Raw genomic sequence first — 15,920 nt, forward strand, 5'->3', positions numbered from 1 at the left:
GTCCACACTTTTGTTTGTATGCTTGACAGAAACTCAACTTTGGTAGAAAGCTGACTGTTTTGTCAACAAGTGGTTAGTCTGTTAATTGAAGAATCTGAGTTACAGTGAAACTAATATGTAATTTGGCATTGAATTTAACTTAAACAAGAAATCCCCCAACCCTCAAGTCTGCTTTACTGTTAATTTTAATGTTTATCTAATGCATTATCAATTTGTAAAACTAAATTGATGATAATATAGAATTTTCATTTAAGACTTCTGAATTCATTCCCAGAAAGATGAGTCAGGCTAAGTAGCATTTGAAACCCTGGTTTAAATTGTGCAGAGAAGGATGACAGAAATGGTTGAGGAAAAAAGGAGGAACTGATTCACAACTTTATGTATATTTATATGACTAACAATATCAGGGCATTTGGGGTTATGTTGGTTATAAAATCCCAGTGTGCAAACAGTTGTCACTCAAATATAATGGCCTTTCATGCTTTTTGTTTTCTTTTTTTTTTCAGTAGACCCTACTTTGCTTCATTTCTATGTGGTCTGAGTACATAGAGATTTGGAAATGGGATATTTTGGGTTTTTATAAAATGATTGCAAGCAGAATGATGATTGGAAACTGGAATACAGGCTGTTCTCTTTCCTACTTGCACTCATTGCAGTGCTACGAATAACTTCAAAAGATCAAATGTCAGAGAGCAAAAAGTTGGCATTGTGACACATTTTTTCAAAATATCAAACTGTATTTTCATATAGAATATCTGAAATATGTGTAACTTCCTTTGATAGTGGTTAGACAGTATGTGAAGTGCTCCACAGGTCTTTTATTTTCTTATAGAACAATAAAGTCAGACGTTTCGCATTTGAGCTCAAGATGCAAGACAAGAGTAGTTTCCTTTTAGCTGCAGACAGTGAACTTGAAATGGAGGAGTGGATAAACACTCTGAACAAAATCCTTCAGCTTAACTTTGAGGCTGCAATGCAAGAAAAAAGGAATGGCGAGTCCCACGAAGGTAAGCAGGGTTTCCAGCAAGGCTCGTGTTTTGTCTTCTTACTTGCATTTTGGAAAGAAAGGCTTTCATGTGGCTAAATTTATTTATTTTTTGTTTTCTTTGGGCATAAAAATTACAGGCCTTTTTACTGTCCGCTTCAACTGATGAGCATTTTTACCTTTTGGGCGTTTAAACAAAACTGTTCTGTATTGATTCCAGTTGAGTCAAGTCCAGAAGATAATTATGAGACTGATTAAGTCTAGAAAAGTAGAACTCACAATGTAGAATCAGGACTGAGGAAGAGAAGAAACTTAGGATGGATTTGTTTTGAAATGTGTAAAATGCTGCTGAAAATGAAATAATCTGTTCTGTGGTCACTGTAGGTAGAAATGGTGGTTACAGTGTGGGGCTTAAATTTAAATTTCATTCCCTTGACCACAAATATTTCCTGCAAGTATTGAAATGGACTCCTTGGGTGTAGAATCCTTTCTGTTGGAGCCCTCTAAGAATAGTCAGGCAGGTATCTGTAAGGAATGCAGTGTATGTCACCAGAATCTCAGTGACAAAAAGATAATCTAGATGTCCTCTCATTCACTTTTCCTCTTAAGGGTGAATGGGGAGGGAAACTGGTGTGAACCCAACTGCACACATGTCCAAAAGAACTTGGAGGATATTATAGAAGGTGTATTTTATAGATAGTACAAAATACCAAAAGGCATCATTCAGAGTTTAAAATGTGATATCACAGTCTTCAAAGACTGTCAGAATTTAGTGTGATGTTTGCAACAGAAGCAAATCTGAAAAGGAGAAGCATCTAGCTCTGGGAAAGACATTTTAGTCTGTGGTCCTTAGTTGACCTTAGCACTGCAAGATGTTTATAGCTAACTGAATGGCTGCTTTGTAAATCCAGTAACTGTTGGAGAGTAGAGCTGGGAACCTAATGAACAGAGGGAGCTTGTTTTGAAATCAAGTTACAGTGCATTGTGGAAAGAGAAATGTAAGTTTGTGCACTGAGTATCTGCTTGCCTCATGCCGATATTAAAATTAAAATTAAAGATGTGTTCTGTTAAGATTAGAAGTAACTGCTATTTTAATGACTTTTGTAACTAGTTACATCTTTCAAGAAATCACTGCATCAAAATGATGCCGTTGTCCACAACCTATTTATGTTAATGGTTGTCATTTTTGAGGGGGCAGGAGATTAAAAAAGATGAAATTCTTTTGCTATGGAGTTTTGTGAGCACGTTGGAATTTTTATATTTATTTTAAAATGAGTTTTATAATTTCAGATGATGAACAAAGCAAACTGGAAAGCTCATCAAGTAGTTTTGATAACTACTATCCTGAAATTGCCAAGGTAATATATATTGTAAATGTCAACTCGGGATATAAAGTATTAAACATAAGTTAGCCACATGAACTTTCAGTAAAGGTAAGGCATTGGCTTGTAGCTTGTGGTGCTTGGAAAGCTTAGAAGCTCTTTTATGAGGTGTGGTTATTGAGCTTCATTATTTTCTGCTTTTGGAAGGAAACAAGATATTGTCTTGAAGTTTCATATATAAATCTTAATAAGTTTCATATATAAATCTTAATACGCTGTTTAAATTCAGCATGGCTTATTTTAATAATTCATTATATTTTGTGTTGGTTTATTGCATTCAGGTAAGTGTTAAAGTGTTTCTATAGAAATCTAGTTATACTAAAGTCAAGTTTTATTTTTATTTTTAGTAATCCAGAGCAGCTTAATAGCAGTGATGAAGTGAATGTATTTTAAGATGTTTGTGTTTATAATGTACTGGCAGTTCCATGGATGTTTCCTGTGTTGCTATGGTTCTTGCTTTTCAATTTTTTTCTTAGTGAAGTGTGATATAAACAAGCATGAAATAAAATGGAACCAAATAGAAAATAACAATAACTCTTACTCGGCCCATCTGCAGACTTTGAGTTAAATCAGTGAATTCTGTGTTGGAGTTGGTTTTGTGAATTTTGTAAAGGAGAAATTTTTGTTAGATCGCCCAAGAACTTAAACTGGTGACCTTTTTTATTGAAGCTGCAGAATCCAAACTCCTTCCTGTGACTTCCTTACTCTTGCTTCTGTGTGGTACAGCCTGGAGTATTGAAACTTTTCTGCTTGACCATTCTCTGGAATGCTCTCCCTTTTTTTCCTGAGGATCTGTCTGACTGCTCTGAAAGTAGTGCAGCTTATGAACTGAGAATAAACCAACCAAATTCTATTTCCTACAGTAGCTAACAGATCAAAGGATCCAGTCAGACTACATTAACAAGCTTTTAGCACCCAAATTGGTTGGCTGACTTAATTCTTTCTGTTACTGCTTTGTAATCAATTTAGCACATGTACACAAAAAGCTGTTATGTGATAATCTAGCTCCAGCTATGGCTGTGCTTGGGAGTTAATTTGGATTGTGGTGCATATAATCAAAGCTTCCTAGGAAGGGCTGGAAGCATCAAATAGGATATTTGCATGAGGCCATGAAAATTTGTTTCAGAAATAAGTACAAAATTAGATGCTCTTATTCTGTGGAAGATTTTTCTTTCTTCCTAGTCAGTTATTATAATGCTTATGGTCCATATTCCTTACAGAGGGGCTTGACTTCAGGGCTGCTTATAGCTTTAGTACTCCAGTTGCCACTTCCTATTTCCATAACTTTTGCTTCAGAAGCATTCAGCTCTTAAAGCTCATTATTTGCTAGAGTATTATTTTTGCTCAGCTCTTTAAGTACTGCCATGTTTTATTATTATTATTATTTATTCCATTGTTATAACCCATTTACATTTCTGTTTCCTTCAAAATATTTTTTTAAATTTCCACTTCCAATTCACCTTTCCTAAGCACTGCCTTTCAAAATCATTTCCCCTAATGTATTTTTGTAGCCCTTTTTTTCCTGAGGGAAATTACCAGGAAAACTCTGCCCATTTTCATTACTCTTTGTGTCTTAACTTGATTGCTATATATAAATGGTGTTTGTTTGGAGGATTTTTTTGTCCTTTATTCTATCTTGCCTTGTCTTTTCAGCTGTTGTTTGGATTTGGTTCTTTTTTCCCCAGTGGAAGCCTTGCAGGGCATTGGGCTTTCTTTTAGAAGAGTTTAAAGCTGCTCTATTATTTTTGTTGGTTCTAGAAGGAAAATTTCACAATAGCTGACCTCATATCCTTATGAGGAGAGAGAAATTCCTTCAGGGGCGATTGTAGAGCACCTGACAGTAGGGGAAAAAACAGATTTCCTAGGAAGGGTTTAACCCTTGCGAGTACATACATCTCCAAGCCTTCATTTTTCTATCAATAGCTGTGAGTTTATAACATAAACTAAGTAAGATGGTAGTTTGCACTTCAGTGCATAGATGCACACACATCTGTCTCAGTCTGTCTTTTAACCTATTTCATGGTCCATTTATCTGTAATTTAACTACCAATAGTGAATGAAGGGGTTTTGTAGTAGATTTTTTTTTTGTGGTTGGTTGGGGTTGTTTGTTTTTGTTGCATTTATTAATCTTAAAATAAATCAGACCTCTGAAGTAGCTGTGACTGTCATGATCAATGTGCCCAAGCTCCTCCTTAACCATTATTGCTCCCAGAATACCTTGAGGTGGGAAAATACTGTCTCAGTTTTACAGATGAGGAAATAAAATCACAGAGCCACTGATGTGCTATGGACAGGGCTCATGGTAACAGGTAACAGGTTCATGCATTTTCAGTTCTTGAGTTCTGACAGCTGCCCCTGTTCTGTCAGTCAGAAATGCATATAATCATCTGCTCTTTGTGCACAAAACACTAAAGAGTCTAAAACTATTCAAGATGCTTTAGCTGAAGCAGTTTCTGTCTGGCTCCTATGCCGAGGCAATCTTCCTCCTCAGTGCTTGCCACTAAATTTTACCTTTGCAAAACATGCACACAACTTTTGTGCCATCCTTAAACTTTTTCACATTTCCTGTATTTCCCAATTATACCAGTTGTTCAACAAGCTAATTCTGCCAGTACTCTGCTGGTATTGAGTATCTGGGTCGTCTCTTTCACAGCAGCTCTCCTCTTTTCTTCTTTTTGTGTTAAAATTAACAAAGTAAAGTAAATGAAAACCACTGGAGCATTTATATTCAAAATAGCACCTCAGAATTTTCTCTTCTGTAATCCATCCTCTAAGCCAAATTCTATTTTTTAATTCCTGTTATCTACATAAAAATATGGTTATGAGCTCTTAGAGATTGTTCTTTTGTTTTGTTTTTTCTTTCTCTTGAGACATAGTAGAAATTGCTTCAGTCTCCAGCAAAGCAGATGTAGAGAGTAGATCACTTCCTGCTGATGGTCAGTGATGAATATTTTGGGTTTATAACTTCTTTTAACCCATACAGGCTGATCCAAAAAGAAACACCTGCCTGTAATGTAATATTTTGTATCCTTGTTTAGCCAGCTGCTACTTTAAGAATGGCATTTCTCCTGCATGGGTCATTTTGGTACATGCATCTGTTCATTTGTCATGTCCTGTGACTTTAAAAATCATAGAATGCTCTTTAAATAATACCTTTTTCAAACAAAGGTAAACTATGCATGCCATCAGTCTTCACATTCTATTTTGTTCCACTTCACCTTTGTTTTACTGTTAAAAGATAGGTATCTACAAATCCCAGTGAACTCTGCAAAGTAACTTTTAAATGTGAGGGGTTTATCTTTTGGAAGTTTTTGGGTTTTCTCCAGCTGCCCACAGGAAAACCACTTCTTTGGCTGTAGAGCTCAAGAAAAGTTAAAAAAAAAGCAACCAACAAAAAGAAAAAAGAAAGCAAGCTATGATGGTATTCCTTAATTTAGGGGATGTGTTCTTTCCTCAGTGATCTTAAGGTCTCAGGATAGCACTGAGCTTTAACCTGCAGTCATACTATGTGTCTATGTGTTTTTATTTAAATAAAATAGGATTATGAAAGTTATTGTTTGAGGAGGCAGATATATAAATGACACTGAAGTGTACTTCTCATGAACATGGAAGGTTATCTGTTGCTGATGTCAGTTTTGTATTTTTAGGGCTGGAAAAAAGCATTAGGAGAAGAGGCTCTCACTTTTGTCCTTAGTCATGTTTGATCAATGTAAACTAAGGAGCTACAAATCTCAGCAAGGGAGAAATGAATGCATGAATCAAAAATGTGTGGGGCTTTGAACATCACAGAAAAAGGCATGAAATTAAAGCCCACTTTAAGAGTGTGATATCAAGACCTCTTTTCTTATTTTTGAACAGAGTACCAGAGAAGCAGAAATCAAGCTGAAAACTGAAAGCAGAGTTAAACTTTTTGCCTTGGATCCAGATGCACAGGTTAGACCTCTTACAAGGAAGCAGGGGTATTTTATGTTGATCCTTTTGAGATGAAAGCAAACTTACCTTAATTTTTCTTTTCTCTTTTTAAAGAAACTTGACTTTTCTAATATTGAACCAGAAGTGAAACCATTTGAAGAGAAATTTGGAAAAAAAATTCTTGTAAGGTGTAATGATTTATCTTTTAATTTGCAAAGCTGCGTTGCAGAAAATGAAGAAGGACCAACAACAAATGTAAATAATTGATCTAATTACTTTCTGTTAATTTGGAAATAAATGTCCTAATGTTTGGTTGGCACTTTCCTTAATGGCAGGGATTTGTTGTTGTGACCGAGAAATTTATATTATGGGGATTTTTGCTCTTTTAAATCAAAATGAAGGCCTAAATCCTATATAAAGTAACTTTGCTGTGATATTTTTGTTGGGTGGGGGAGAGAGAAATTTTTCTTTCATTGTCTTTTACATGTTGTCAGTAACACCTAGGGTGATGGCCATATGTGTTCATGAAAATATTATTTATCTTTTTTTATACACATTTTTACAGTGATCTAGATGCCAGCACTGACACTTGATTCTTTTTCTTTTTCTTTTTTTTTTAATGTCTAGGTAGAACCTTTCTTTGTCACACTGTCACTATTTGATATTAAAAACAACAGGAAGATTTCAGCAGATTTCCACGTTGATTTGAACCATGCCTCAGTAAGGCACATGCTGTCCAGTGCATCTCAACAAATGATGAATGGCAGTGGTGATAGCTTACACAGAATTCAGGACATTCATGAAACTGTCTTGCAATATCCAAAGCAGGTAAGAGCTAGGAACCTGAACTAGTAGGATTTTGGATGCAAAATTGCATGATTTCATTTCCTTTCTATTATGTGATGTAAAATGTGCATTTTCCTTCTTTATTTATCTCTTGTTTTATCTCTAGGGAATATTCTCAGTCACATGTCCTCATACTGACATTTTCCTTGTGGCCAGAATAGAAAAGGTGTTACAGGGAAGTATTGCACATTGTGCTGAGCCATATATGAAAAGTTCAGATTCGTCAAAGGTATGTTATTTTCTTCTGTGGCGTGAAAAAAAATGCTGAGGCAAACCAGATTGATTTCAAATTAATAACTATAAATCAAAATCTTAGTTGTTTTATAGTAAATTCATGTAATGGATAATTTGATTTAGTAAGTTGTAATTAATTCAAGTAGCTATTATTACATTCTAGATAAAGGAGTGCTGGAACATTTTTGGAAACATTTTGGTTTATTTCACTTTTTATGATTGTGACAACGTAATTTTTAGAATGACTTTAAGTAAACTGTTTTGACAAAAGAATATTGGACCTCAGTGTGAAAGTTGAGTTGAAAATTTTTGAGCAGTGAAATGTTAAATATAGATCATAGTTATAGAGAGACTATAGATATAGTCTCTCTCAGTTAATGCATCTTACTTAGTGTAACATGGTTGATGTTTTGTTGTCCTGCTTTTTGGTGACAGTAGTTCAGTGTATCTTTATTTGCACTCCTGCTGGTTTTTTCCTCCAGAACCACTGAGATCATTAAGCTTCTGGTTTCATGTATAAAATTCTTTGCAGATTTGATAGAACCCCATATCACTTCTGGGATTGCATTCTAGGATGGTGTAACATTTTGGTGTTCTCTGAAGCAAAGCTACAGAAAATTTTGTTAGTTGCCACTTCTTGTTTGTCAGTGCAGAAGCAGAGGTTCAATGTTTTTGATTTACAGCTGTGCTTAAATAGCCAGACCAGCAAACAAGAGAAAAGTGTTTTTGTAAGCAGTGTCAGCTGCTGTTGACATTCTGCCTGTTTTCAGCTAAGAAGAAACAGTTAACTTTCAGTCTCTGCAGGGCAAGAGTGTTCTTTCCTACAAATTTGATGCTGGCTAAGCTGCATGTAAAAAACCATGTATTTTTCACTTGGTCTTAATATAGATCAACCTACTGATTTGTTTTTCCAGGAATGTGTGAGTTACTTTTTTCCCCCCAGCTATTGTTGGAAAAATGCAGCTTTGTATTTTAGGAGTCTGGTTTTGATGTTGACTGTTACTGAGTTAAAATAAAACCTGAACTGAGTGTAGGTGATTTTGGTGTCCTTGGGCCTGAGCCATGTGGGGAGGTCAAGCAAGCCCAGGTGTTCCCACATTTGATGCTGAGTTCTGGACTTGTAGTTGCCCTGTATGATGGGAGTGGACAATGAGAATGCTCATGGTTATATTAACTTATGCTTTCTAGCATTCAATCACTTATAATTTTACACAAATTAATGCTTAGCTTGAATTTTTCTTCTGTTCTTGTTCTCAGGGACTAGACTGTATTAATCTGAAACAAATTAGAGCAGTACAAGCTACATAGGCCTCCATGTGGGTCAGTGTAGGGAGAGGCTTCCAGTTCCCTGCAAAATTACTAGTCAGGACAAGAAAAAGGGAAAATGGAAGCAGCAAATTCTGCAGCCAAAAAAAAAAACCCAACAAACCCACCACTTTTTCTCCCCTTTGGTGTTGAGTACAGTGATTTAATGATCATTGCTTACTGGGGTTTTATGCTTCCAAGTGCTATTTCCCCTTTTTTTTACAGCAAAGGGTAATGGAGAGTTCTCTCAAACACACTAATAGAATCAACTCTTTATAATATCAACAGCACAGAGCAGGGATAATATTCAGGAAGTTTTAGTCTGTACTTGGTTTTGCCTCTGGCAAAGAGTTTTGCTCCGTGTGAACACATGGGAAAAGCTGATTTCTGGAAAAGAGAAGCCCAAGTGGCTCAGCTGAGTGTTGAACATCTCAAACCAGTGGGTTTCTAGTTTCTGATTGTTGTATTTGTTGGTTCTGTGTAATGGAGGTTTTTTTTTTTTCATTTCAAAGTTAACAAAATCAAGAGTTTAAACTTTAAATGAGAGCAGTGTTGCAGTGTCCATGCACAGGGCTGTCCATCTGATCTCCATACAACTCTTCCCCATAGTCTGTGTGGAAGAGACTTTGTAGTGGAAGATTTTGTAGGACAAGTCTTGCAGAGTATTGGACTGCTTGTTCTGCAGGAATGTGTTCTGGTACAGAGGGTGAGGGGTGGATATAGGAGCAAGTGAGAGGGGAAATTTTGTTTGGGGTTTTTTTTTTTTTTTTTTTTTTTGAGTTGGAGCTTTATTTTTAAAAGCAGTTGAATTTTGCTCTAGCTTTCAGTCTGTATTCTGTGTAAAATAATGTTTCTCATGCTTAATTAAGCATTCCTTATCAGGAATGTTGATGGGTCTGTTTTCACCATGAAGTGCTGTAAAATCAGCAGGCTGTGCTTAACCTGAAATGAATAGTTAAGAGGCATTATCAATTGTCTTTCCCTTCACATACTTAGGATTATTCTATAGTCTTCTAAAGAAAATTTTCTAATTCATATCAGTGTCAATATGTGGGGTTTTTTCTTGAGTACTAATGGTTCAGAAAAATGTAGCTTTTCAAATATGGCTGTTTCTTATGTCCCTTGTAGGTTGCACAGAAAGTTTTGAAGAATGCTAAGCAGGCATGCCAGAGATTAGGTCAATATAGAATGCCTTTTGCCTGGGCAGCTAGGTGAGGACAAATCTTGTCAATCTGTATTTTTTTCTTAACTTTTCTATAACATGGTTTTTTGCATCTCCCTTCTTGTAAAACTTTATGTGCTATTTAAATGATTTCTTCTTTTGCTTTCAGTTAACCCAGGATTTCTGACAACCTTGCACTTCAGCTCTGTAGTAGGAAAAAAGTTATAAGCATTCATTGTTTTTCAAACTGTAGATATCACCAGCTGTTTTTTGCTGTCAATATTTTTTATGTTATTAAGGATGAAATGGCTCACACTTATTTGTTAGACTGAGCTATTTATATGTTAAACTCACCTACAATGAGTAAAATATTAAATGCTTAATGAATATTAATGAAGGATGGTACAGGATATTCTCATTTGTAATCAAAAAAATTCCTGAAATGAATTTCAACACTTTCATAAACTCAGCTAAAAGCAGGATTTTTACTTTCAGGACGTTGTTTAAAGATGCCTCAGGAACCCTAGACAAAAATGCAAGATTTTCTGCTCTCTTCAGACAAGACAGTAATAAACTCTCAAATGAAGACATGTTGAAATTGTTAGCAGATTTCAGGAAGTAAGTCTGATTTTCCCACTTGAAAAAACAGAAACAAACCAACCTAAAACCCCTCACTCCTAACCCTAAGCCACAACATGTTTTGTTATGGTCTTGAACTGGAGCATCTAATATTTTGATGTATGTATTTATACATGTCTTTCACATCAAATATGGAATCTGTATAAATATAATTAAGGCCTTCAAACAAGCTGCAGGTCTGTCTTTTACAGAAGTGTAATCCCACCTGTAACATGCAGTCAGCACCAAATCCTGAAGTATCTCTGTGCTAGGAGTTATTTTTGCACAATATGCTCATCTGTTTCTCCAAGGAAAACAAGTATGAGCAGAAATCATGACTGTTCCCTGACCTTGGACAGGGGATGCTGGCTCTCAGGGAAAGGGATTCAAGCAAATATCCAGTCCACCTTCCTTGGCAATGTGTGTGTCTCAGGATACCTAAATAACAGAACATTTTAACCAAGTGTTCTTAAACATTTTATTGGTTTGTGTGCAAGGCTTATAAGTATTAACTTCAACAATCACTAAGCACAAAATGGGCTATAGTTCTTTATTCTTGCTTAGCAAATCTGATAAGGAGATGGGATTTGTAATAGATATTTCAGCTCACTTTTAGCAAGTGCCTGAAGGTTCTGTTGAACTTCACACAGCAGTGGAATTGCACTGTGTACTGATACTCCTTGTCATAAATGCTATCACTGGAATTGAAACAAACAGTAAATTAGCCTGCCACCCTACTTTGTGAGTTAAGGGAGTGCTTTTGGTTATTTCAGCATCCTGTTTGTGGAACCATGTACAGTATTTCACAGGAAATACAGGAAGAAAGGAGGTCTAATGCCTAAGGCATATCTATTGGAATTAGAATGCCAACCCCAACCAGAAGTTTGCTTCACAGCATGGGATTGCTTTTTCGGAAAACTTTGCATCCACTTGCTGTGCAATAATTTTAAAAAATCATGCTGCTGACTGTCTTTACTAATAAAGGGTTCTGCATGGTTTTGGCATGGAAAATACTTAAACTTCGTGTTTCTGAAGCAGCCACACCATAACATCTGTACTTGGGTTTTGCAAGGTGAATTGTTAGTCTGGAAAAAGGAGGAGATAGAAACCTGCTAATTTCTCTTCCCCCAGGTTTATCTTACTGCCATGAATCCTTATCACTGACTACTGAGATTTAAAGCTTACCTACAGATTCCCTCTTGGCTGCAACTGATAGTTGCCATCAGTTACTACATGGCAAAACTTGATTTTGAAGAAGTGTTTCATTTAAATTTAAAGAAAGAAAAAGTCATGCTTTTCTGTGACCTTTGACACACTTGTATGTCAGGTCTTCTTTTTTTTTTCTTTTCCTGAGAATTTAAAGGAAAAGAAAACTGTGTGTCTAGGCAAAAAGCAAGACCAGATCAGTCATGCACCCTCATATTCCTATTTCAGGATATTACTTTTGCCTCTGTTTCCTATTATCTTTTTTTACTGGCATCTGATGTGCATTTAGCCTGACTTTGAGAGGTTGTTTTTTTTTCCCCTTCCTACAGACCTGAAAAGATGGCCAAACTTCCTGTTATTTTAGGAAATCTGGATGTTACAATTGACAATGTGTCACCAGATTTTCCGAGTAAGTATTAACAAACACCGTTAAATGGACATTCAGGCTTTTTCCCCTTCAGTTCTTTATCTGTTTTTTCCAATGTATTTTCAGATTATGTTAACTCATCATACATTCCCATGAAACAGTTTGAAAACAGTACCAAGACACTCCCAGCATTTGAAATAGAGGAGTTTGTTCCCTGCATACCAAAATGCACTCAGCCTTTTACCATCTACAACAATCATCTTTATGTTTATCCAAAGCACTTAAAATATGACAGTCAAAAGTCTTTTGCAAAGGTGAGTAGAGGAAACCTGTACCACCTTCTTTCTCAGGTTTAGTTAAGATTGTTTGCATATTTATTTCTGTAATGATCCCTGTGATTAATTGCTTGGGTTTATGTTTTTAACTACTGCTTTAGGCTAGAAATATTGCAGTGTGTGTTGAGTTCAAGGATTCTGATGAAGAGGATTCTTTGCCTTTGAAGGTCAGTCTTTTCATTTTCATGGCTGATAGAAGTAAATAATGAGCAGTCAGCTAAGGAACAGTAGTACTGGGTTAATTGATCTAGTTTGGGATGATGGCTTGAGAGTAACTTCTGGAGGGCTTGCTTGTTTCTGATAAAAGAGATTCTAAAGAGTCCTCGGAGCATTTCATGTCTTTAATATTTTTTTACTAAAATTCCAGGAATAAACTTGTTGCAAACAAGGGTAGCTTACCCCTGCTGCCCCGTAAGTTAAAACATTAAAGATATATTTCAACTGCAGAGCCAAACTCCATTTTATGAGCTATCACAGTGTATAAAAGACTAAGCATCTTGTAAAGAAACCAAGTTAAACACAAGTTAAAATATTTCAGATTCTGGGTGAGACATCCTAAGCTGAGAGTAACAAAGGATCACGGGGTCTTTTTGTTCTTTTTTTCCTTTTCTGTATTCTTAGTGTATCTATGGCAGGCCTGGTGGACCAGTATTTACTAGAAGTGCATTTGCTGCTGTTCTGCATCACCATCAAAATCCAGAGTTTTATGATGAGGTAAGCTGCCTTTCTGAGGGAACAACCAGGTCAGCCACTATTTAAGTTTCAAAATGCAAGAAAATATTAGAGGATTGCAAAGTTCCAGTTAAATCAGGTCTCCTTTCTAAGGAGTTTTTTAAACTTTTGTGTGTTTTGTGGTCTAGCTTCAAATAACATACAACCTGGAATTGCTTTTTAAATATAGATCCAGTAACACATGTCAGTGCTCTAGCTGAAAATTTCTACAGAGATTTCTTTGCCTTTCAGATTAAAATAGAGCTCCCCACTCAGTTACATGAAAAGCACCATTTGTTGTTCACATTCTACCATGTCAGCTGTGATAATTCAAGCAAAGGGAGTACAAAGAAGAAAGATGTTGTTGAAACACAAGGTTTGTGCACTAACGCCTTACTTTCAGTATTTGCTGGGAACTTTTTTGAAGTGTGCTTATCTGATAACCCATCACTTTTGTGATCTCTATAATGCTTTCTAATTACATATGACTGACTGAAAGTTTTAATAAAATATTTCTTCTCATTTAAATGTTTCAAATTTTGATTTAGAGTGTCCATTGAATGTACAGTGTTTTTCAAAATCAGTGACAGTTACTTTCTGCTTTCAATGTTTTGTCCTTGTTTGAGTTCAAATCATTTGGCCTTTACAGTAACATTTTCAGTTTTTATGAATTACATGTTGGTAAGACTTTTGTTGTAAGGGTGTATGTGAAGTTTCATAATATTTAAAATTACTTGCCTTTCATATTCTGTAGTTGGGTATTCTTGGCTTCCTTTGATAAAAGATGGAAGAGTGGTCACCAATGAGCAGCAAATCCCAGTGTCAGCAAATCTTCCCTCGGGCTACCTTAGTTATCAAGAAGTGGGTATTGGAAAGGTATGTTGTAGAAAATGGCTCTAATCTTAAAAAAGAACCCAAACATAGTGGAGAGAAGGTTTGGTTGTAATTCCCCAGTCTGCTGATAAGATTTAAGTAATTTTCCAATAGAATTTATTTTCTTTTATAGCTTAAATTGGATGCTTAGCAAAAGTCAGATGTCCAACTTACAGGAAACAAACAAACCCAAAGAGACATGGGAGACAAAAAAAATTGTATTAGGACAGGTTGAGTCAAATTCTTGTAAAAGTCAGAAAGTTGTTACATACTTACTTCTGCTGTTATTTAGCTGATACAATTAAGATATGCTTATGTTTTATTTTCTATAGTAATAATTAACTGAAAGTTACAGTATTTTTTAAGCATTTAAAATTATTTTGAGTTTATGAAGCTATAATAATCTGAAAATAACAAATAATCTGAAGTCCTTTACTAAATTTTTTTTAGCATTTCATGCTGTCTCCTTTCAGTAAGTCCTTTATTCCTGAACAAGTTTTATTCTCACATCTTGATTTTTGTGATCTCTATACTTCACAAGTAAAATTTATGGTTGTATTTTTCAAAGCAGAAAGCTTGCATAATTGTAGTCATAAAAATCATACCAAGGAGCATACAAAATGAAAACATGATAGGGAATTTGATGAAATTGGAATGCAGAGACAAAATTGACTAATCTTGGAGGAAGAGACCTAAAATCAACAGCAAGAGGTGCTGCTCTCCTCCTGTTCTACCACCTGCTCTTTTTTAGACTCTGCTGTAAGCTTTCCAACCATTGTCTCCTTCACATCTTTCATCTTCTCTCGTTGTAGGTGTATTCTTTATGCCTCTGCTCTTTGTCTCTGCTCATGCCCATAGGTAGAATGTTAGACCAGTAAGACTAGTGGTAGATTGAGCAATAAAATCTCTCCCTAACTGGATATCAGGGTCAGCATTCTCATTCTCAGTTCTTTGCAAATGGGATGAGAAGAAAGGACTGGTTGCTACCTGTCAGTGACATATATTAAGATTTAAGCCTTGTGAGTATCTGTGGAAATCCTTGTGCTACTTTTCTGAGAAAACTAGTAAATATTTCTTTCTGGTCAGAAGTTTATTTGCAGAGCTGTAGGGGAAACACAAAATCTGTGACTTGCAGAGAATCCATTTTGTTAGTCACCAAGGAAAATACTGTGGGACTTGTAAAGTACATTTTAAGCTTCATAAATGCTTTTGGAAATATTGCCTGCATACTTTTGCTTTATTTATGACTTTATTCATTGCACACTGCATTTCTTCAACCTGTTTTTTTTTCTTTTTGAAACAAATGTTGTTAATGGTACTGTTAATTGGTTTATTTTAATATACTACTACATTACTTTACTTTTCCCCCTGGTGTGTGTGTGCAGCATTCTGGTCCTGAAATTAAGTGGGTAGATGGAGGCAAACAACTGCTAAAAATATCCACTCATCTGGTGTCAACTGTGTATACACAGGTGAGTTATCAAGCAAATTTAATTGTAGAATTTTTAGGAATGACATATGTTTATAGTATGTATATACAATATATGGGAAGAGTCTTAAACTCAGTATGCTCACCTCTTTTTTTTTCTTTGGCTTTTCTCTTTCTTTTACATCAGATGTGAAAAACAGATCTTAAATGGAAGCTATTCAAAACATGAGCCTTTTGTCTCCTGTCATTCATTCCAGTCTGAATTTTCCAGTTAGATGAGAGGTCATAGTTGTCTAAAAGCTGTTTCCTGGCATGTCTGCAGAGCAATGAGTCCTGTTAGACCTTTTCATAGAAAACATTATGATTGGTTGGGATAATTAAGTATGCTATTTTCTGCCAGTAGGAAGCAAAAATAGGTGGCATTTTGTATAATGGGTATTCAAAAAACTCTTGAAATTTCATTTAAAAAAAATAAAATTTATTAAGTCTTCAGAATAGTGGACTTCAGCTATTATTTTTGAAAATCAAATCTATGGACAAAGATATGTATTTATA

General features: G+C 35.5%; 1 protein-coding gene across 6 annotated transcripts in view; it reads left to right on the plus strand.

Annotated features, from left to right (window-relative positions):
- The window catches only part of DOCK9 (dedicator of cytokinesis 9), a 112,393-nt gene that overhangs the window by 55,429 nt on the left and 41,044 nt on the right, over positions 1-15,920 (plus strand). For all 6 annotated transcript variants that reach the window (XM_084223403.1, XM_084223399.1, XM_084223401.1 and 3 more), the window contains exons 8-22: positions 833-1,007; positions 2,276-2,343; positions 6,226-6,300; positions 6,394-6,534; positions 6,907-7,107; positions 7,232-7,354; positions 9,793-9,875; positions 10,322-10,444; positions 11,980-12,059; positions 12,144-12,331; positions 12,454-12,519; positions 12,974-13,066; positions 13,316-13,439; positions 13,818-13,939; positions 15,322-15,408. In XM_084223403.1, the coding sequence (XP_084079529.1) occupies positions 833-1,007; positions 2,276-2,343; positions 6,226-6,300; positions 6,394-6,534; positions 6,907-7,107; positions 7,232-7,354; positions 9,793-9,875; positions 10,322-10,444; positions 11,980-12,059; positions 12,144-12,331; positions 12,454-12,519; positions 12,974-13,066; positions 13,316-13,439; positions 13,818-13,939; positions 15,322-15,408 (1,749 nt within the window). The remainder of the gene's footprint in view (positions 1-832; positions 1,008-2,275; positions 2,344-6,225; positions 6,301-6,393; positions 6,535-6,906; positions 7,108-7,231; positions 7,355-9,792; positions 9,876-10,321; positions 10,445-11,979; positions 12,060-12,143; positions 12,332-12,453; positions 12,520-12,973; positions 13,067-13,315; positions 13,440-13,817; positions 13,940-15,321; positions 15,409-15,920) is intronic.

Source organism: Fringilla coelebs (assembly GCF_963513975.1).
Source record: "Fringilla coelebs genome assembly, chromosome: 2".
In the NCBI taxonomy this organism is placed as follows: domain Eukaryota; kingdom Metazoa; phylum Chordata; class Aves; order Passeriformes; family Fringillidae; genus Fringilla; species Fringilla coelebs.